This window comes from Protomyctophum bolini (assembly GCF_963924005.1).
Source record: "Protomyctophum bolini genome assembly, chromosome: 15".
In the NCBI taxonomy this organism is placed as follows: Eukaryota; Metazoa; Chordata; class Actinopteri; order Myctophiformes; family Myctophidae; genus Protomyctophum; species Protomyctophum bolini.
The window spans coordinates 30,256,974-30,277,521 of NC_137876.1; the positions used below are offsets into that span (position 1 = coordinate 30,256,974).

General features: G+C 40.7%; 3 protein-coding genes across 6 annotated transcripts in view; 1 reads left to right on the forward strand and 2 right to left on the reverse strand.

Annotated features, from left to right (window-relative positions):
- Positions 1 to 8,210, reverse strand: part of zfyve26 (zinc finger, FYVE domain containing 26) — a 44,133-nt gene extending 35,923 nt beyond the window's left edge. For 2 of the 4 annotated variants that reach the window (XM_080783213.1, XM_080783210.1), the window contains exons 1-10: positions 6,664 to 6,779; positions 5,459 to 5,738; positions 4,910 to 4,985; positions 4,320 to 4,406; positions 3,851 to 3,994; positions 3,027 to 3,375; positions 2,079 to 2,203; positions 1,024 to 1,188; positions 436 to 524; positions 145 to 296 (exon numbers count right to left, since the gene is read on the reverse strand). In XM_080783213.1, the coding sequence (XP_080639339.1) occupies positions 145 to 296; positions 436 to 524; positions 1,024 to 1,188; positions 2,079 to 2,203; positions 3,027 to 3,375; positions 3,851 to 3,994; positions 4,320 to 4,406; positions 4,910 to 4,985; positions 5,459 to 5,649 (1,378 nt within the window). In that variant the 5' untranslated portion in view covers positions 5,650 to 5,738; positions 6,664 to 6,779. Of the gene's footprint in view, positions 1 to 144; positions 297 to 435; positions 525 to 1,023; positions 1,189 to 2,078; positions 2,204 to 3,026; positions 3,376 to 3,850; positions 3,995 to 4,319; positions 4,407 to 4,909; positions 4,986 to 5,458; positions 5,739 to 5,891; positions 6,004 to 6,663; positions 6,780 to 8,171 lie in introns of those variants that run through there. The other 2 variants (XM_080783211.1, XM_080783212.1) reach the window with 2 other exon arrangements.
- On the forward strand, positions 7,920 to 11,522 carry LOC308329046 (galectin-related protein B). Its single transcript, XM_080783214.1, has 4 exons — positions 7,920 to 8,007; positions 8,419 to 8,504; positions 9,985 to 10,165; positions 10,766 to 11,522. Exons 1-4 carry the CDS (start codon positions 7,981 to 7,983, stop codon positions 10,907 to 10,909), a joined length of 438 nt encoding a protein of 145 aa, XP_080639340.1. The 5' UTR covers positions 7,920 to 7,980; the 3' UTR covers positions 10,910 to 11,522.
- Positions 11,523 to 12,266: 744 nt separating this feature from the next.
- On the reverse strand, positions 12,267 to 16,565 carry plek2 (pleckstrin 2). Its single transcript, XM_080783482.1, has 9 exons — positions 16,497 to 16,565; positions 16,247 to 16,411; positions 15,131 to 15,324; positions 14,563 to 14,654; positions 13,972 to 14,159; positions 13,690 to 13,791; positions 13,441 to 13,524; positions 13,219 to 13,297; positions 12,267 to 12,614 (listed from the first exon to the last, which is right to left on the reverse strand). The coding sequence occupies exons 1-9, from the start codon at positions 16,548 to 16,550 to the stop codon at positions 12,487 to 12,489; spliced, it is 1,086 nt and encodes a 361-aa protein (XP_080639608.1). The 5' UTR covers positions 16,551 to 16,565; the 3' UTR covers positions 12,267 to 12,486.
- Between the last annotated feature and the right edge of the window lie 3,983 nt (positions 16,566 to 20,548).

The following is a 20,548-nucleotide window of genomic DNA, read 5'->3' on the forward strand; positions in this document are numbered from 1 at the left end:
TTACAATAAACATACAACAATTTGTCTCTGTGACGTTGGTAAATAATTACGTGCACACAATCACAATTGTTCCATGCAACAGAACAGAGTGTGGTAGATAGCATAATGGACACAGACCATACAGCAGATATGGCAGACCCTCACCTGTTCCTGATGGTTTTGGCAGTTGTTGCAGTAGATCAAGGACCCTGGGCTCCTCAAACTGAGCCAGAGGGGTCAGGGAATGCAGAATGTACAGAGCAGAGTGATTGTCTAGAGTGTGAAGCTGTGCCAGCAACGCCTCCATGGAAATCTCTCTGAAAGGAGACATACAGTATAATGAAACAAGACATGGATGGGAGACAAATCAAGATTTATGCTGCACGAAGCCGTACACACACACATCCAGTCCAAATGACGTCAAACTTAAAAAAGGAAAAAAAGAGAACAGCTTACGGATTATTGTTTTTACACCACTCAAGTATTCCAAGCTGAGAGGACAAAACATTGGCAAATTCCAGCAGAACTGAGTCATTAGCCGGCGCCTGAGAAGAGGGCAAGAAGGACAATGTTATTAAGCTCTGAATTGATTTCTCCTATGTACTGTAGTTTAGTCTCCAGTTGGAAAGTTATGCTGGGTTAATGTGAGTCATGTACAGTTTGTACAGTCATGTACCTTTTCTGTATTATGTTACTGCACCTCATGCCATATTCTATTACTTCTACTGTATGTAATGTAGCCTATACTTAAATATACTAACTAAATATACAGTGATTTTCAATCTGATTATCAAAGGCTTGGTACCACCTTATAAAAAATCATTCCACAGTACATATACTTACTGTATTATTTAGACATCACAGAAAACTACAATCATTTGCTAAAATAAATATTAATTTGAGACTGTTTGCACTTTGGTCACAATAAACGAGAACATTTTCATTTTACCATCAAATGACGAGTAAAGGTGAAATAGAAAATTATAAAACAGAACAGAACCAAAATATAGAGATGTTAGAAAAAACTCTATAGGATGCCCTGACCTGCTCATGGTGAAGGATGTTTAGCAGGGTCTGAGCTGAACTAAGGCTGCGACACTGAGTCCAACCCAGCAGCAGCAGAAGGCGACACAGTGGCTGGAACTCCAATCTCAGCATGTCTTTTAACCTGGAAAACTCCTCACGTTTTATCAAGTCCAGTCCAGTCACCTGGAAAGAGAAGTTGTTATGAGAAGACATTAGATAGAGCTTTGATATAAACGGCAAAAGAGATTTGATGGGGTTGGGGTTCATTTTTGGACATGCAACACACATCATGAGTTTCATAACAATGAGATTCAAACCTGTGACATCCAAAATAGGTCGATAGTGTACACAGGACATGCATAATGACTTGTTGAGCCAGCATGATGATGATACCCTTATCTGTGGGGTTATTCTATGTTGTTTTAAAGGATAAATGTCTGCACACTGCTTTGCTCCTCAGTGTTTATTTAAAACAATGACATGATTCCAGGGTTCACAACGATTTGTGAACCCTGACGACGTTTCATCAGACCTGATGAATGCCAATTGTGGCCAATCGTCATTTTTATGTCCAGGACCAGCAAGGAACGGGATGTACGGATTGTGCGCAACCCACTAGCTTTGTACTTATTCTATGTTGTGACATGATGTGACGATTGTGATCAATATTGATGTGATAACATCTAAATTGCACTGGTTGACAGGAAGTTATACGAGTTCCTGTGACTAAAGTTAGCATCCAGAATTGGGGAAGAACATTTACTCGTTTCCTATAGAAAATGCAAATGCAACACGAACATGAATATTTTATTTATAATTTATACTACAATACTTGTTCTTACACAATGTAAGACCGTTCAGTGTTCTTACACTTAAATGTATGATTATATAAACATGAACTCAAATTCATATGGAAAAATCATAGCCAATGTGAAGTACCGTAAGTGGTGACTTTGAAGAGTTTATTTCATTGAGATATATATAAACGAGAGGAACAATGTATTTTTAAGTGACGCTGCAGTCCCATTTGTAAATGTAAAGGCACTTGTGGCTAGAAATCTGAAAATACTTACCACGACCTGTTCAAGGAAGTGCTTCCCACTGCTAAGGCACTCAAAATAGATGGTCTGCCAAGCGGAAGGACGATCACTGTGGCAACACAAGCTGAGCACTAGGTTCTCTGCTTCAGGAAGGACCACTAAGGATGGGTTGGGAATATATAAACAATAGGAAAGAGATTATGGCATGTAGAGAAGCATCAACATAATGCAATTTATCTCAAAATGGAATTTGGAAGATCTTTTGTGTTGGTAAAAACAAACAAAAAAACAAACATTTTGTATTCAACGTCATTAAAAATAAAACTCATAAAAGTCATAATCAAGTGACAGAACACTGTCGCTGTCACATGAAAGATTACTGAGTAAATGCAGCACACAGAAGCAGAAGTGGTCTTCACTGACAGCAACACTGTCAGATAAGTTACTTCCTTCACCTCTTTAGGCAAAAAAAACAAACCCAATCTAAAGTAACATTGTTGTGAAACTACAGACTCAGGAACACACAAAAAGGAACTTAATTTCATGAAATAGAGCCTCTGTTTTCCGCTTGATCATTAACACTGGTTTATTTACCACAAATAACAGCCCATAACACGGATTTGATTAGGCAGGGTTGCCTGAAGTGCAACGGCCCTGGAGCTGTTTTGAGGTCAGCATTTTCTCAAAGGCACCTGAACAGTGATGGCAAGAACTGTGGGTATAATCCTACAGACAACATGCAGCTGGAAGTCACCCTCCCATTAGTGCCAGTGATTGAACCAACCGACAACCTTCGTTGGAGAACCTCTATATAGCATCACATTAATGACAGATTCACTAGGAATTTAACACTTCAATTCCCTCTGAATTAGCATCTGGTAAATGTCAACTGCAGCCTGAATTTTAAATGAAATTAGAAAATAATTGCATATAATTGCATAGGTCACAGGGGGAAACAAAGACTGCAAATGCTGATCAAACCTTGGGTTTCAGGTGTGCTTTTCAGAAAATGGTCTCTCTGAAGCCGCAGAGCGGTGGAGCAGTACTGCGAGACCAGAGAGCTGCACTGAGGGCGCAGCAAGGCGCTCAGCACCCTCTCCTCCTTCAGAGGGCCATCTCTGGTTGCCCATAGCACCTCACACAATGTCTCAAAATGTCCCCCGCTTCTCTCAGTGCTCCATGGCATCACAGATAACACGGTGCATATCTCCTCCACCCACTCCTCCACCTTGTCAGGGTCCCTCTCTGGCTTTCCGACTTTCTCCAGCAGGTATTGGATGAACGTGTGCTGGAGGGTCTGGTCCCCTGTGCTGCCTCCCAACGTGTGACCCTGCAGAAAAACGACAAGATAATGCGGTAATAAGGTGTAAGAGCCATTTCTTTTCTATGCATTTCATTTCTATAATTGACGTCACGGTCAAGGTGTTGGCTTGTTGGTTACAAGGCACAGGTGTTACTGAAGTGAAAGAGGCAAACAGTTTGTTGACCGTTTTGTGAAAACAAAGGCTGTCGATTTACATTTTACACTGACTATTACGTTGTTTAACCTGCTGAAGTGACCCTTTCATTTAAAACGAAGTCAACGTTTGGACATCAGTTTTTTGTTTTTATTATACACGTCTAAACTAGTTCTCGGTCAGTAACCAGCCAGTGGTGTCAAGTTCAGGACTGACACTACAGGCTTGACTTGGCTTTAGCTCACTATCAGCCCCCAACATGAACAGTGTGTACAGCCTGTAAGTGCAACATAATACTATAGGTAGTAGATCTGTAGAATACGGTATGTTCATCAAATCATTCACTACCTGTAAGAACTGTGCCAGTGCATAAGCTAGTCTGGGCTTCTTCCTCTCCAGTAAGTTCTGGAGGCAAGACTCAACGCAAGCATCCGTTGTCCTGGATGCTCCTTTTTGCTCACACTGGATGTCCAAGAAGGCCTGATGCAGCTCCTGGTGGAAGAGAATGTTTGCTTTTATTATACTCGGACCAGTCATAGAATAGAATTAAACAGAGCCATTCTGAGGTTATATACCGGTAGTCATAATATGAACTTAACTTTATGATCCAATAAACCCTTTTCTTCACTATAAAACCATTGCCTGAACATTTTGTTTTTCGGTGTGGTTGCCTTTACCACTTACGCCTGAATGTATACAAGCTGTCGCACAATTTCCCCCTATAATCATCCAAAATCTGGATGCAAGGTTTGAATGTGGTTATTGTAACATCTGCAGGTGATGTGATAATGATAACAGACCAGAACATTAAGCTAACCTTGAGAACAGCCTCTGGAACTTTCTCCTCACCCAACTCTTCCAGGAGCAGCATGAACTCAAGCTCTCGCTGGACCACAGGAGAAACCTACAGGATAACATCACAATCCAGTTCTTATGAATGGGCAGGTGATACCAGTGGGGACAGTGGTCCAGTGATCAACCAGTAATGTAATTAGTATGGTAACTTCATTTGTATTAGTAGTTTTTGGTGCAGAGCATTAAGGCACAGTGCTACACATACAATGGGCAGTAGTCTGTAGTAGTCACTCCACATGGGAACGAGAAGACATTAAGATCTCCCTACCAAGGAAATAGAGGGGAAGGATATTATGCAATGTTGTGCTGGTGAAAAGTGTGATCTGTCTTTAGTGTCCTGGAGACATGTTTTATCTCCATGAAGTTCTATGTGCATTTGACCTAGTTACTTGTGAAGCATTATAACCTGTACAAATGGTGCCATAAAAACAAAGATTGGTTTAACACGTGTTCATGTGGGGAACAATGCTCATATTCAAGGATGGCATAATGGAGGAACATGGCCAGGACACAAATATAGTTAATATACAATTTATAATTTCATAAATGTACCTGCTCATTTGTCAATTTCTCCAGGACTTGAAGCCAAAACCAGGCCAGTTTGTGCGGACTGCCCACAGACTCCCATCTATCAAATTACCAATCACAGATATAGTAACTAAAATTACCACAGTAATTGCTAATTGCAATGTTATAATTATGTCTATCCTCATCTTTGACTTATAACCTTGAAGACAAAACATAATAAACACATTTTAAATCAATACATACACCGACATGTAATCACAAAACCATGACATCAGATCAGGTATATTTATATTCACAACTCGATTGAATATTTAAAAAATCACACCTGTGTGAAGTGAGGGGCGCTGTTATCATCGTACATCATCATAATGTAAAATAGACACTATGTCTATTTGCTCAGACACTATGACATAACATTTTGTCATTCATTGTCAATGGGAATTTAATGTTTATGTACAGTAGGACAAAGTTTGTGTACATACACTAAAATCTGGATATAGGAGGGGCTAGCACCCCTCAAAAAAGGACAAACAGCGTATGTCCTCCTCGTCTTACCATCAAGCAGTTACTCACTTAAGAATGTAGGGATGGGACACAATGGCTTTGACAATGTCCCGTAGCTTTGCAGAGAGCCCTCCGGTTGAGCTGGCCAGCTGTGGCACACAGGCACTGGCCAGCTCCCACTCTCCATGCTGCAAGCAGCGTGTGAAGTACCCAAACAGCTCCTGGAGGGATGCCTCAGCCTCACATCCTACAGGACGCATGGCCACACTATCGTGACACTCCTGTGTTCACAGCAGCGTTATACCCTTTACTGCTGGGTAGTGACAGAGTGCTCTTGAACTTCCCTCGTCTGTAAAGAAAGAATAGCCGCTTCCAAACTCAAACACATATAATTGCTGCACATAATTTATAGACAGAATGATTGCCAATGCCACGCCAACTGTGGCTTTTTATGACACAAAGTCTTGACAGAGACAAAGAGGATAATACAAGCTATCCTTACAGGTGCAATATTGTTCAGTTTATCATTGTTTACCATCAGTTAGGACTTTTCCATTTCATGAATGGGCTGCGTCAATGGAAGGTACTGCAACTTGGGTGCAGATGGGCATTTAAGTAAGTTAAAGAAAGAATAACCTATTATGTCCTCACAGACTGCTCAGTGTTTAACTAGTTACAATTGGATGACACAGGATTGTATTGTGCTTCCTCAGTCCAGTTGGTACACTAAATAATATATTTTGCACAGGTGCAGGGTAAATTGGCATTCTCGTCTATAGAGAAAATGTTAGGACAAAATCTTGAAAAGAAATTACAATATTATCCAAAACATTTCAAGTTATGTATCGGCATAAACCCCAAAATACCAAATTACTTTAGCAGACAAGCCATGCTTAGTTTACTTTGGAGATTGGATGGGTCTCAAAAATGTCAGAAACTTCAGTAGCATTGGGTTCTGCTTGTAGGGCTAGAGATTGGAGAACTTAAGAATGACTTGAAACGTAAATGAACCTTACTTTTATTAGGGTACTCAGTAGTCTCTCTGAGTGAAGCAAAGAACTATTTATCTTTGGCTATAATGAGGTAAATACATGTCATATATATTCCATCCTTTCCTAAAGTGCATACACTAAAGTACATACAGATCTGACAGCTAGCATTGCTTCAGTACTTTGCTATTGTTAGCCAGACTAGAAGACATGACATAAACACGCTAGACAGAGTGGAAGATCGACGTACATGAGATTTAAGCCATATTCAACAACGTTACTTACTCATTTCCATGGATAGTTATTTATTTCTGACTCTATTTGCACATTCTCCAATCTCCTCCTCTTATGCTTTCTCTTGATCTGTTATGCTAGGCGGCTGCAGGGGTGCCTCTGGTAACTTTTTGCCTTTGACATTATTTAAGAGACACTTCTTACAATAAATGTAACAATTGTATTGCTTAAAATATTCTAAAATAACATTATTTGTCTTGTGTATAGTTTATCTTTAGTGTCTTTAATATTATTACTATTATTATATTCATTGTTAGTATTACTTTTCATTTCTAGGGGCAAAACAATTACAAAATACCTCGGTAAGGGCAACAATAAATACCCTATGGAAACTAGACGCACACTAAAGAGGGTCATGTGACAAAAGCAGCTGATTCCCCTGTGCTGGTTGGTGCAAAGGTTGAAAAGAGGGGGCGTTCCATCCAGACTGCATAATTTGCAGGATTATAAAACAAAACTTTAATTTAGTTTCATTTAATCTCTTGTTTATTAAGCAAAGCCCATTTTTTGCAGTCGCTGTACTACAATCCAGATACAATCACATCCAAAAAATGCAATATTAAAGAACATTGCAATATATTATGTTGTGCTGATTTAAAACCAAAAACTAGGAGGCAAGTTGTCCTGACAAAAGCCATTTATTCTATAGTGCATTCTTGTGTGGTTTTAAACCATGTTAAGTTTGTATTGAAAATGAAGTGATTCTCTATAGCGGCTAGCCTATTATGTTAATAGACATTTTATCAGACTCACATCTGAAAAGAATATAAGCCTACATTTCAATGGTCAAACATCTTAATATAGTGTAGTGCTGCTGCAGCTGCACATGTACGTTACCACCAGTCGATAAAGTGCCATCATGGTCCATGGCCATGGCAACCATAGACATATGGCAACGATGTACTGGCTAGAGAACTTGGAGTAGTTTTTGTTTGTACAAGCCAGGTACGTGTGCAGTGCGTGACTGAAGTGTTCTCACTTCTCCTCTCTTGCATGGGACCAACTGGCATCTGTAGAGACTCAATTGATTATTGGTTGACATTATATTTATTGACATTTAAATTAAATTAAATCATATGTGTAGGTGTGTCTCAGTATGACGCACACATGGGCACATACTTTTCCTTTGTACCCCCCCCCCCCCTCTCTCGCACTCACACACCCTGGCATCCTTTGTGCTAAACGTAGGAGCCTGTCTCTATGACAACGGACAGGCGGGGTTTGCCAGCTGGAGGCAGAGAATTAATCAACTCTCTCACTGGCATCCCGTAACAGTTCAGATAGAATATCCTCCCTGCACTGACTGGAATGGAAGAAAACGATAAGAAACAAAATGTATGTAAAACGATCTGCCATGATGCAGTTTTTCCCCTTTGCATGTGAGCCTATAGGACATAATGCATGGCTATAAATGGTTTAATTAGTACAGTTTTATCATGTCATCAATCGCTGTTTAGGAAACAATAAAACACGTTTTGTCGGCGCGATCGTATACTGACCGTTCACCTGTGGACGTTTCAAAGACGCAGCTGGCAGGCTTAGCAGCGTGAATAGTTGTAGACTTGTAGCCTGTAATGGAGGCTACCAGGCCCCATGGCGCTTATTTAGAGAACGATAACCTGCAATAATGTAAAATACCGGTAGGCTAACTGTGGCTTGAAACTGCCACGTGCTTATTATGTGTGGATGCTGATGTTGCAGGTCTGACCAATACGACATAAACGTTTATTTTCTATTGTTCTACAGGAGGAGTATATCGGAGAAATAAAAGGTGGGCTGCGGCCTTCAATGAAATTGGTTGTTATGGGAATTGTTGACCAAAAACCCCAGAGGTTAGTAGCCAACTGCCATTTCTGCCAACAGTAGCCTAGTAGTAGTAGGCTATAGTCTTTGTATTGAGTTGTGCTTAAAATGTAGGCTACTGTAATTCTGCAAACTGTTAATAGATATTTCAATGAATCAATCAATCAAACAAACAAACAAACAAACAAACAAACAAACAAACAATCACACAATATGTTTCATCTAATGTGGTGTAAAGCAGATCTTTGTGCACCATTGCTTTCACCACCCTGCAGCAGCTGCGGTCCCTGATGCATGTTTGGGGAAAATACCTTTGCAAGATCAAAATTGGGCTAGCCTGTTGGCGTGGGAGAGTTGCAAATCCCATTAAATCACAATAATCACAATGGAATTTCCCTGGGAGATAACATCATGTCTATTTATTCATTTGTTTATCAACTGTTTGATCGTAATAATGACCTCTACAAAACATGCATGCGCGCGCGCGCACACACACACACACACACACACACACACACACACACACACACACACACAGTTAATTAAGGTTAGGTAAATTGGGTTGTATAGGTAGGCCAAGAGACCAGAAAAAAGTCCTTTTATGAAGAAAATAGTATAGGATACCAAATTTAATTATTACTGTAGACATCATTGGTTGGAAATAATTGCCCTTCCACTGACAGCCAGACAGATCAATCAAGGGAGGCCTACTTATCTGTTTAGTCTTGTAGTAATTTAAATTTTGTATCCGTTTGAGTAATTTAACATTATTCTGATTTGTCTGAAATGTTGTGGTAGAGATAATTCTTTCAATCAAATCATGATGCTGGCCACCAACATTTTTCTTCCAAAGGGATATCAGCTGATGAAACATATCATGTGCAGATTGAGGCTACTAATAATTAGACTCATGCAATGTGAATAAAATACGTTTTGTAGTTTATGTCATGTTTTTTCTTATGTGTATTGGCACAATTGTGCATAGACAAAATGGAAAGCAATAAATGTCAAAATGTTCAGTCTACCATAATTAATCACTTAATCTAATTTATTTTGCTAAAGATTATACTACTACCATTTGCAATACAATCCAGGAGATGTCACTGTTACTGCCTGAGCTGCTGTGTCGTAGCTTTTAGTCAGAGTTGAACTTGCATAACCAAGAGGTTTTGCAATTTTGCCAGCTATTCAACATTGTGATTGTACTGGCCAGATCCCAGGTGTGTCATATGTGTGTGTGGTTACATTGAGAAATCTCCAGGTGTAGGTGTGTGTGTGTGTGTGTGTGTGTGTGTGTGTGTGTGTGTGTGTGTGTGTGTGTGTGTGTGTGTGTGTGTGTGTGTGTGTGTGTGTGTGTGCGTACGTGCGTGCGTGAGTGCGTGCGTGCGTGTGCAAGCACAAGTCTGTTTTTGTTTCTTACTTTCTTCCTCAGTTTGTCTGACTGTCTGCTCAATATCCATTTTCAGTTGAATTCTGCATCTGGTATCTAACCACTTTGTATTTGTCCAGCATTGAGGTGTCTGTATCCAGTGTCCCACAAGAGGAGCAGACAGAGGCAGATGTTGGTCTTCAAATGAAGGTCAGCTTCATGGACAAGGCCATCCAGCGCAACGCTCGCTTGGCAGGGAAATGGGGTCCTTCTGAAAATACCCTCTCCTTCTTCCCTTTTGCTGCTGGAGAATCCTTTAAGGTAAATGTGCACATGGTCCCTGGTGTGAGTACTAATTGTCTTCTTCTTGTGGTCATGTTCTGACGCGTGGCCTCAAATGGATTGCCTTCAATACTGTATTGGCTTTGGCGATCAAGGAATTTGCAGTCATTTGGCAATAGTTCTGGAACATGTAATGACTGTAAGCTAAACATCAACAAAGATAAGACAAGATAACATCATGTCTATTTATTAATTTGTTTATCAACTGTTTGACCATAATAATGACCTCTACAAAACACACACACGCACGCTGTATAGTGTATACCATATGTTGATCTGACCCCCCCATGCCAAAGCGCCAGCGTCGCCCAGCAGTCTGCCGCTACCCAGGCAGATGCGTGCACGCGACCTCGCCCTTTAGAGCGAGGTCGCTTCTTGCCCTCAGGGCGTCTTACTGGTTTAATGTATTAGATGTATTATCATGTGTTGTTCTTGCTTACTGTAAATCGCTCTGGATTAAGAGCGTCTGCTAAATGAGTAAATTGTAAATTGTTACTATGTTTTTTATCAAATACCTCAATATAGAATATCTGCGTGACATCATCATCATACCCTTAACTCTCTCCTGTCTCTTCTCAGATGGAGATTGTTTGTGAGCACCAGCAGTTTCGTATCTTAGTGGATGGTCAGCCCCTATGTGGTTTCACACATCGCTTCTTCCCGCTTGCATCTCTGACTGCTCTCAGAATCTTTGGAGATCTACAGCTCACAAAAGTGGCCTAAGGCCCCCTGACCCTCAGATGGAAGATGAAGCGAAGAGTTTTTTGTTTAGGGACAATAGAATTAGAATAGTGATACCTTAATTGTGTACAATACCGGTAAGTTACACCTGGCTTGTAATCATGTGTTAAGACAAAGTGCCTTCACTAGATTACCTGTTTGGAGATTTGAACATGTTGACTGAATGTAACGGTCTTCTTGATGTCTGATGTCCAATTGTCCATTGAGGACTGGGATCTGACCTGAATTTGCTTAATGCATACAATCTACCCCCCAAAGAACACACTATAGTAGTAGTAGTACTGACTACTACGTACTTATTGTAAGAATAATAAGCGGGATCAATCTAGGCACATGGAAGACTTGATTGGGGGCAGCATGTTTTTCTGAAACAAGTTTATAGAATTTAAAAAGACATTTAAATAATTTATCTAAAAGTAAAATATGACAATGCTTGAAGCTGAATGTTTCTGAAATCAGAATAACCAACACTAAAGACTGTTCTTTTCCCTATGAAGTACTGTAACAGGTGTAATGTTCAACCAAGTATAGCCTACATTAGTGCATGCCCGTAATATAGTATGTTAAGTCCCACTTAATTTGACTTCAAAGTGATACAGACAAAATAGCTTAAAGTGTCATGTAGTTTGCACTTTTGTTATTGTCATCCCAACACTGGGTTGTATACTTTTCTGACTACCATGGCACTTTTTATGTCAATGTTTCATAATGACTGTATGTATGAATGTATTTCACTGCAATAAATTTTGTCATTTTTTTCAAGGTTTACATCTACTGGTTGATTAGCTACTTAAATGTATTTACAAATCTTCAGCACTCAATGGTGCAGCAATTAGAACACAAAGTAACATAAATCACTACAGCCTAAAAAGTCTCGAGAGGCTTTAGTCACATGTGACACATACTGTAATTATCTTTTCCCCAGGCCCCTACTCAAGCATTCCACATAATTATATTTTCCTGGCCCCTACTCAAGTATTCTATCAGCCTGGTGACTATATCAACAAAATGCAAAGGGGAATTGACCATACTCGCGCAGTTTCTCTTCATACTCGGGGACCCCTGTGAGTAAGCCTATGAAGTAAGACAACTATATCTTTGTGAAAATTGCTCACTTGAGCAAAAGAGAGGCTGAATTACCAGCTGCTCACCATGAATCATAATATGATTCATGGTCCATATTATGGTCAACATAGTAACATGCTGACAAAAGAGGAGAGGCTTGCATCAGCTTGCTGAGTGGGTGTGTTCCCCTTTTCCAGGAGAGCTGCCAATCTGTATGAATGTGAAAAATACAACCTGGGGCCTTGCTTGTACATACTTGTATTCAAGACTTGGTGTTTTAAGTAAAAAACAATGAAGCTCAATAAAGAAAACATATTAAATAATGGAAAAAATGCATAAATGACTACATGAATTTATATTAAATAGATTGCCATCAAATCAGATTGACTAATTTACTATTCAAATCTATTTCATTTGAATTGCATACTTTGCTATTGCTACAGTACAACATTCACGGAATGTATGGATTCAGTCCAAAACAGGTTTAAAACCTTTTAGGTCTGTTTTCTGATCGCATCTATCCAGTCCATCTTGTCCTGGTGGGTTGGCGCCTGGATGAAGTAATGTGTGTCTGACTGTGTGATGATTTTAAACAGGTTGCCTTGAATGTTGCCTTTCACTCCTGCATGGAGAAGATGGAGGGATAGTCAGTAAAGTATACCTGCATGAACCACTTAAACTCTCTAAAAGGGCTGTTACTTACGGTACTTTGACTGCTTTTCCCCCTCTACACCTAATTTCTTCACCAAAAATAGCTCAATGCTAGCAGACACTTACATGAACATGAGTCTAAGGGACTTAATTCAACTAATGTTCCTTTGGGCCGTAAAAGTTCAAGAATGTCCCCACTTCCATGGTCCTTTTCTGCACTTCAAAAAGAGAGAAGTCCGCACACAGGCTCAGCTCCACAGTGTTTCATTTATTTTAAAACACTGACATCCAAAAACACAATGTTTCGGCCATAGTAGGCGTTCATCAGGCCTTTTTTAATTGCATCTACCTTTTGTACAGCACCAGCGAGCGCAACCTACTTGTTTTTAAGCCCTTTTCTGCACTTTACAATGTTTATTTCATGTATAATATGCCATCTATCATGAGCAGGTGTTATATTTTCAGGCAGACAGAAAACTTCCCATTTATGAACAAACACAACCTTTGATCATGAACTTAATTGCTCATTCCACCCCTCTTGAGGCTGCACCTATATATGACCGAGGCTGACTCACCTGAGGGAACTCCATTATCCTCCAGTGCTGAGACCAGACAGCCTCGCATACTGAAGCCGCCTACAGGGCTGACATCATCCTGAGAGGTGACATCATAAGACAGGAAACGGGTGGGACAGAAAACAAACACATTGTTCACAGACAGTAGCACAAACAAATGGGTCATTTATTATTACATGACAGAAGTTAAGTTATTAACTATTAAGTGATTTGTGTGCTCACCCTGCTGGGATCATAGTAGTGGAGGAAGGCAGGCTCTGAACGCAAGACAAAGAGTCGCACCTTCCAGTTCTTTCTCTTGTGTCCCTAAATTCGGGATTGAGCCACATATAGCAAAATAATTGTAAATACATACAGCATGCTAAGCTATAAAATAATACTATATATTTTCTAAGCAGGATTATGGTGGGAAGCAGGGAAGGACTGAATGTGATGTCCTACATTGTAACTTGTACACTAACTTGAACGTACCTGTTTTAACAGATAGCCCCTTCTCATCACTTTCCCACTGAGCTCGACAGCTGACAGAGACGTCTCTGCCTTCACACTTCCTCTTTTCGTAAAGCTCTCAGACTGTGAGGAAACATGAACAACGAAGCAATGAACAGGTAACATCCACACAGTACTGTAAGTGTGGCCCTTAATGGATTGAGGGATCAACTTTATTAGGAGATACAAGAAGTACTTTCCCAACTGACTGTTGCCATACAAACTCTCCACTTAGTACAGATTCAGTCAACCACTGGTACTCACAAAGCTGTAAAGTGCAGTGGAGTCATCCATGAACTGTTCTATGAGTCCCACACTGCGGATGGCATCTAGACTCCTCAGTCCTATAGGCCGTAAAAAGCCTTCCTCCAGCAGGGCCGAGGCCAGGGTCACTGCCTCCACACGGGTCAGAACTAACTGCATAAATACTAGCCAGTCCACCACTGCTGAACCTGTATAAACATAGAGATATGAGCATATGTATTATGCTGTACACATTAATTAACATGCACTTAGTCACATGCAGTTGAATGCACACATATAAAAGAAAACATAGAAATGCATGTTCTCATGCGCACGCCGCACACATATCGCATGCCTGCACACAAACCCATAGAGACAGAGTGAGCGAAACATCAGTGGCCTCATGAAAGATAGATCAGACTTATTGATCCCCGGTGGAAATTCAAGCATCACTGAGAGGAAGCCTAAAGATCACTCTCAAGTAAGGTGTCAGTTTCAAATGCCAACATTTGCGGCCTATATAAACGTAGTAGACAACATTTCATAACTTTCATTTAGGGCATTCAGTGTGCAGATTGATGTGACTATATTTCTGTTTCTGTAGAAGCTTACCTAAGAAGCAGTTGCTGTAGGTGCTGCCTTGCTCCACGTGGTTGGTCAGCTTGATGCCACTGTGGATGTCATACATGGAGTCTACCACCTGACTGAGACACAGAGCAACAAGTTTTCTGTTTACATTTGCTGCAGGGACCATATAGTGTCTCACAGTTGGAATAATAGAATATCATTATAACATTATAAGTAACTAAAATTAAGGAGTGCAAGGGTTAAAGACACAGCATTCCATAGAAGGCTACAGAATATCCAGGTATTAAAGTATGTAATATGTCTAATGTAAAAGTATTCATATGTCTTTAGAGTTTAGAAGAAATAGGTATGATAGAAAAACATGTCCCCACATTTATGGCAACAATACGTGCATGGAGTGTTTGTAGCTGGATATTCCTGAATGACGCCTAGATGTGTGTGTGTGTGTGTGTGTGTGTGTGTGTGTGTGTGTGTGTGTGTGTGTGTGTGTGTGTGTGTGTGTGTGTGTGTGTGTGTGTGTGTGTGTGTGTGCGTGCGAAATAGTGGTAGTTGTTTGGTGTCAAATCCAGGTGGTAACACAAGCATGGCTTACTTCAGACTGATGTTGTTGAACTGTAGTGATTTAGATTTGGTGGTCTCTGGTTGACTTGGGGGTCCTCCATCATCAGCCGTCCGGAGTTTCTCCACTGCAACAGTGATGGCTGCTGCCCACTCATCTCGTTTCTCCCGGGAACAAGACTCGAGGAAATGCTCCACAGAACTCTGTGTCAGCAGCTTAAATACCAGCTAGGGAATAGAAATGCCAGCCAAGTGCCAAAATACATTAAAAGAACTAGAAGGAAAATGGCAGTTTGGAATAAATTGCATTGGCAAACATTCAGGCAGTGAATTATCTGAACAAGTGAGATAAGTCTGAGAAGATCATAAAACATGACATTGTCAACGTCACATCTACAATTTATTGTTCACAAAGTAGTAAAATATCAACTGTAGTATATATTATATTTGATGGCAAATCCAGATCCTTCTCTCTTACAATGAAAAGCGTACCATGTGAAAGCTCACACTATAGATTATTAAGTTACATGTAACAAGGGTTTTGAAGGTTTACTTGCAGCTTTACAAAATCAATATGCCTATGTGGATGCAGACCATTTTATGTTGTTGTAAATACTCCAAAGCAGCAATGTTAAGTAAAGATAAAGGCAGATATACAGAATACAGATACAGAAAGATATTTCCTAACATGTATAATCATCAGCAAACATAAAGTGGATTTAATTGGTTTTTATTCTAAACTTTAATTCCAGTTTAAGGCATTGTGTCTATTTCTTGTCTCCTTTACTTTACTTTATTTAGACAGTACACCGCATATGCATGACTAATAGGGCTATGTATGTATCAAAGTAATTAAAATACACCGGCAAAGAAGTTACATTCACAGTCCCCCCCCCCCTCCCCAAAAAAAGAATTAAAGAAAAGAACATAAAAACAAACATACATCTATATCTTTGTACTACTACTCAGTAGTACTCACAGAGAAGCATACATTCCAAATCTGACGATCATGCAAGGACTTTTGGGCCATTAATACCTTCATTTTTTACTTACTATGATTATACATACACATTACACAATGAATATCAGTGTAAGGTATACCAATATAAGGTGGTAGCCTACTGTACATAACAGTTCAATGATAACTCACCGGCCGATTATCATACTCCAGAAAAGGACAGGTAATCACACAGTTCTTCAACATGATTTTACCACGTTGGCAGGAGTCCCTCTTGCCACCTTCATATTTATAATACAGTAACTTGTCTGGCATCAGTACAAACCAGCGAGCTTTCCAGTTATGTACAAGATGACCCTGTAAAGTAAGTAATTAGCCTATGTTAGATCAAATTATAGCCTAAATGTCCAATCATTGTCTTATCAATAACATTTCTTTTTACCCTTTTCACCAGGAATCCCTCTTTTAGAACAGTATTTTTCTGATCTGCGTCCATGCTGTTACACGTCTTCTTGCATACTACCTTATTTTCTGTTCTTACCTGACTCTAGATGTGTCATAATACCACATTCATAGTCACACCCACACACACACCTTGGTAGATCTTTCAATTGCCCTGCACAGTCACTTGAGGGCGCTCTTTGATTTGCTATACATCAACAAGATACCCCATGAGATACCCATGTACCTGTCCAAATACTTCCTTAATGTCAACAAAGTATACACCCACAACACCAAAGGGAGTTCAACAAACCACGTGCAACCCAGATCCGGCACAAACAAGGGACTAAATTAATTTCGCTCCTATGCCAGTGATGCCACCAAAAGCAGTTAGGCTTGTTTCAGTTGTGGTCCTTTTGGGGAAAGGGGACATGGGGAGTAACAAAACAAAACAAAACAGACAAAAACAACACCTTTGTATTTTGCCCTGACCCTGTTCCCTTTGGTGAAGGGGGGCAGGAAACAAAGACCACAAGAAACAAAAACACAAAAAGGTACAAAATACAATTCGAAACTGGCCCCCGTAAAATCTGTGTACGGTGTACCCCATTTCCTCCGAGGCCTAGTGGAAATGTGCCTGCAAGGTTTCACAACAATTGGACACTCACTCCTGCAAACTTTAGATGCCATTCTTAGCCAAATTATTGAATATGAGAAATCGAAAATCAGTGAGAGCAATATCCAAAAATTTGTTATTGCAAAAATCACCTTACTGGTGGCGCTATAACAGGCCAATGTGAGAAATTTGGGCTAGAGGTTCTGCTCTGGCCTCCAGGGACAGACACCAATTGGACTCGAGTCGCATATTTGACGACTTGCGACTCGACTCGGACTTTGAATGTAAAGACTTGCGACTCGACTCGGACTTGGAAGGTAAAAGACCAACGAGACTTGAGACTTGACTCCGACTTGCTAGCCAATGACTCCCGACTCGACTCGACTCGAGACAAGATGACTTGTGACTTGTTTTGTTTCCGAGCATACAGTATTTGAATACAGCGTCGGTGTGCAGCGCAACTCCACTCGCACTAAGGCAAAACCTTTATTTTCACCACACAGCTGCAGTAGATTGAAAAGTTGCTTCCTACCTTTGAGTTAGTGTTGCTGAAAGACACCCAGATCCAATTGTATATTCCATATTTCCATATGTACTAACTAAGTGTGAAGTTGTGTCTGTAAACTAGTGTCAACACGGAGGCACATAGTGACAGTCGTGAGCATGCGCAGATTGCACTACCTCTGCTCCAGCGTACAGGGACAAAACGGCCATTAGGGGGAGCCACAGTGAAATACAGTGGGGAATATCTATTGATTCATTGATTGAATACTTTATTGGCAGAAATGTAATCGGTATAGGGTAGAGTCAAACACTGATCAAAAAGGGATCACTGAAAAAAGTCATTGCTGTCTTGTTTCCATTCGGTCCTGGGTAATCAATTCATAATCATGACAAGTCACATGACAAATAACAAAATTCAAATTCTAGACTTGACACAACCTTGTGACTCGACTTGTGACTCGGCTTGACTTGCCCACAACAGAAAGACTTGGGACTCGACTTGGACTTGGGACCAAATTACTTGGGACTCGACTTGGGACTCGGACCTGAGGGTTGGATTGACTTGGGACTCGACTTGGACTTGGGACCAAATTACTTGGGACTCGACTTGGGACTCGGACCTGAGGGTTTGGACTGACTTGGGACTCGACTTGGACTTGGGACCAAACGACTTGGGACTCGACTTGGACTCGGACCGGAGCGACTGTGTGTGTGTGTGTGTGTGTGTGTGTGTGTGTGTGTGTGTGTGTGTGTGTGTGTGTGTGTGTGTGTGTGTGTGTGTGTGTGTGTGTGTGTGTGTGTGTGTGTGTGTGCGTGCGCGTGGTGTCAGAGATTAGCTGTAGACCAATCAAAACATCAGAAAAACAGCACCCTCCTTTCCAGTCCGTCTCGAGACTAGCTGTACACAGTCACAGACAGACAGACATGGACCGGACAGACACCGAAAACATAGGCTAGTCTCAGCCACACATTCGGCCTGGCGGAGATAAGACCAAGAGGAGGGGAAGGGGCATAGAGAGATAAGGGGATTAGAGAGGGATGATTAAACTACTTCAAAACCAGATTAACCAAATATTTCCCTCCATGACAACCTGGTGCTCCGTTATTTTGGGAGAGTTCAGATCCTGGAAGGGTGGGGCTGTCAGCTTTTGGGAAGTAGCTATAGTTCCTGACAGAGCGGACATGCTTATCCCAATTTGATGAAAAAGCAACAGCAGGGGGTAAACTATTGTCTGTAGCAGCTGTGCCCAATAGGAGAGGCTTGTAAGCAGCTTGTAACAGCTGCCGAATACTAGTTTAAACCACATCTGTTGATTCCCACCAATTGCAGTACATTATTACATCTGCTACGATAGGCCTACAGATAACATGATTATATGGGGCACTTCTGCCTGAAGATTGTATGGCTCTTGAGGGGCCCTATCCCCTAACTACTATGCACTATAAACTGATGGAATTTCTATTTAGTTTCAAAACTCCTTTCTCAAAGAAAAGTGCCAAGGGAAGCAGGCATGCCACCTTTATTCAAATGAAAGTTTCTAAAAATGTGATGCTCCTCATTAATGCTACTGGAAAAACAACTTGTTTTATATATACTTGCTTTTGTCTATGGACAATATATTATTTTAGGCTATGAGTCTCATTCCGAATATGGTCTGTCATAAACTCTGACATCTATTTCTTTAAACAAAATGCCTTCGCTGCCAAGGCGAAGGAATTTGTTGATGCAAGTTGGTACACATGAGACAGCTGGAATGTGCAACAGAGAAAAGTTGGCAGTCTGCCAAATGACTGTAAGTAAAGTTAAGAATTTAAACACATGAACCCATCTCCCTATAGGACAGGAGCCACTTGTGGCACACTTGAGTGAGTTATACACCACCAAACCATGCTCAGTGGTAGACGTCAAGTCACTGGGTGCAGGTGTGTCTGGAATGCCCTCTGTGTGACTAACCATTAACCCTAAATCAAACATGTATTACGTAAAAAAAAAAGACCATGCGGATTTGGCAGCCAGGATAAAGGAGGGGCTTTGACGCAGGCCCATTCACGTGACGTGCTTTGTAGTCTTGGCCACACACACTTAACACACAAACACTCACTGTATTGTGTGTTTGCATATGAAATAATGAAAAGAAGGTCCGTGTGCGCCGGTGCCTTTCTCCGGGTTAGTTCTTCTAAGTGAAGTTAAGTCTTTACTCGCTGTTTTCTTGGTCCACAGAGTTATTGTTCTCTGGGTGTGTTTGTATGGCCAGACTGGCCACTTCCACAGCTGGTTACACATGGTTGTCATTGGGCAGTCTCTGGCTTTATAGGAACTATAAGCTGAAACTGAGATATTGTACTGCTTGAAGATTATTTTTTCTTTTAAAGATTACTCTTTTTTTGGCGTTTTTGCCTTTATTGATAGGGTACAGTAATTAGACAAGAAAGGGGGAGAGAGATGGGGGGAAGACATGCGGCAAAGGCCTCGAACCCTCCATCAGTCTGGATTACCGGCCTAGGTGCCTGGACCGCTCAGCCGCAGCCCAGGCCCTACTGCTTGAAGAATTGCAGAAGGATCTTATTTTATAATACTGCATTACCTAAACCTATATTACCATTATATTTCTAGTACCAAAAGATTTCCATTGAAGAGCAAATATGATTTTGCACACTCTGAAATGCATCTATGTACTGGGCAAATGTGTCACAATCATAAGAGCCACACTTCTGTTTCTTTCCATGGCAGTAGTAAAGTAGCCTCGATACCCAGGCTTTCATTTCGTCTGCGCGAAAGTAGTAAAGTAACTAAGTACAGTACTCAATTGTACTTAAAGGGATATTTCACTTAAAATCTATTGGTCATTTTATCATCTACTCAGCCTTATGTGAACACCCCAGACAGCAGACAGTTTTTAAGTTGCGTGATTCAATATTTAGATATTTGATAT

Coding starts and splice junctions, on each gene's coding strand:
- LOC308329046 (XM_080783214.1), top strand. CDS start 7,981: ATGGAAGAAAACGATAAGAAACAAAAT. Junction 8,008..8,418: donor AAAACGATAAGAAACAAAAT/GTATGTAAAACG, acceptor ATTGTTCTACAG/GAGGAGTATATCGGAGAAAT. Junction 8,505..9,984: donor GTTGACCAAAAACCCCAGAG/GTTAGTAGCCAA, acceptor GTATTTGTCCAG/CATTGAGGTGTCTGTATCCA.
- plek2 (XM_080783482.1), bottom strand. CDS start 16,550: ATGGACGCAGATCAGAAAAATACTGTTCTAAAAGAGGGATTCCTGGTG. Junction 14,655..15,130: donor TTCAACAACATCAGTCTGAA/GTAAGCCATGCT, acceptor TCTGTGTCTCAG/TCAGGTGGTAGACTCCATGT. Junction 12,615..13,218: donor GGATAATGGAGTTCCCTCAG/GTGAGTCAGCCT, acceptor TTCTCCATGCAG/GAGTGAAAGGCAACATTCAA.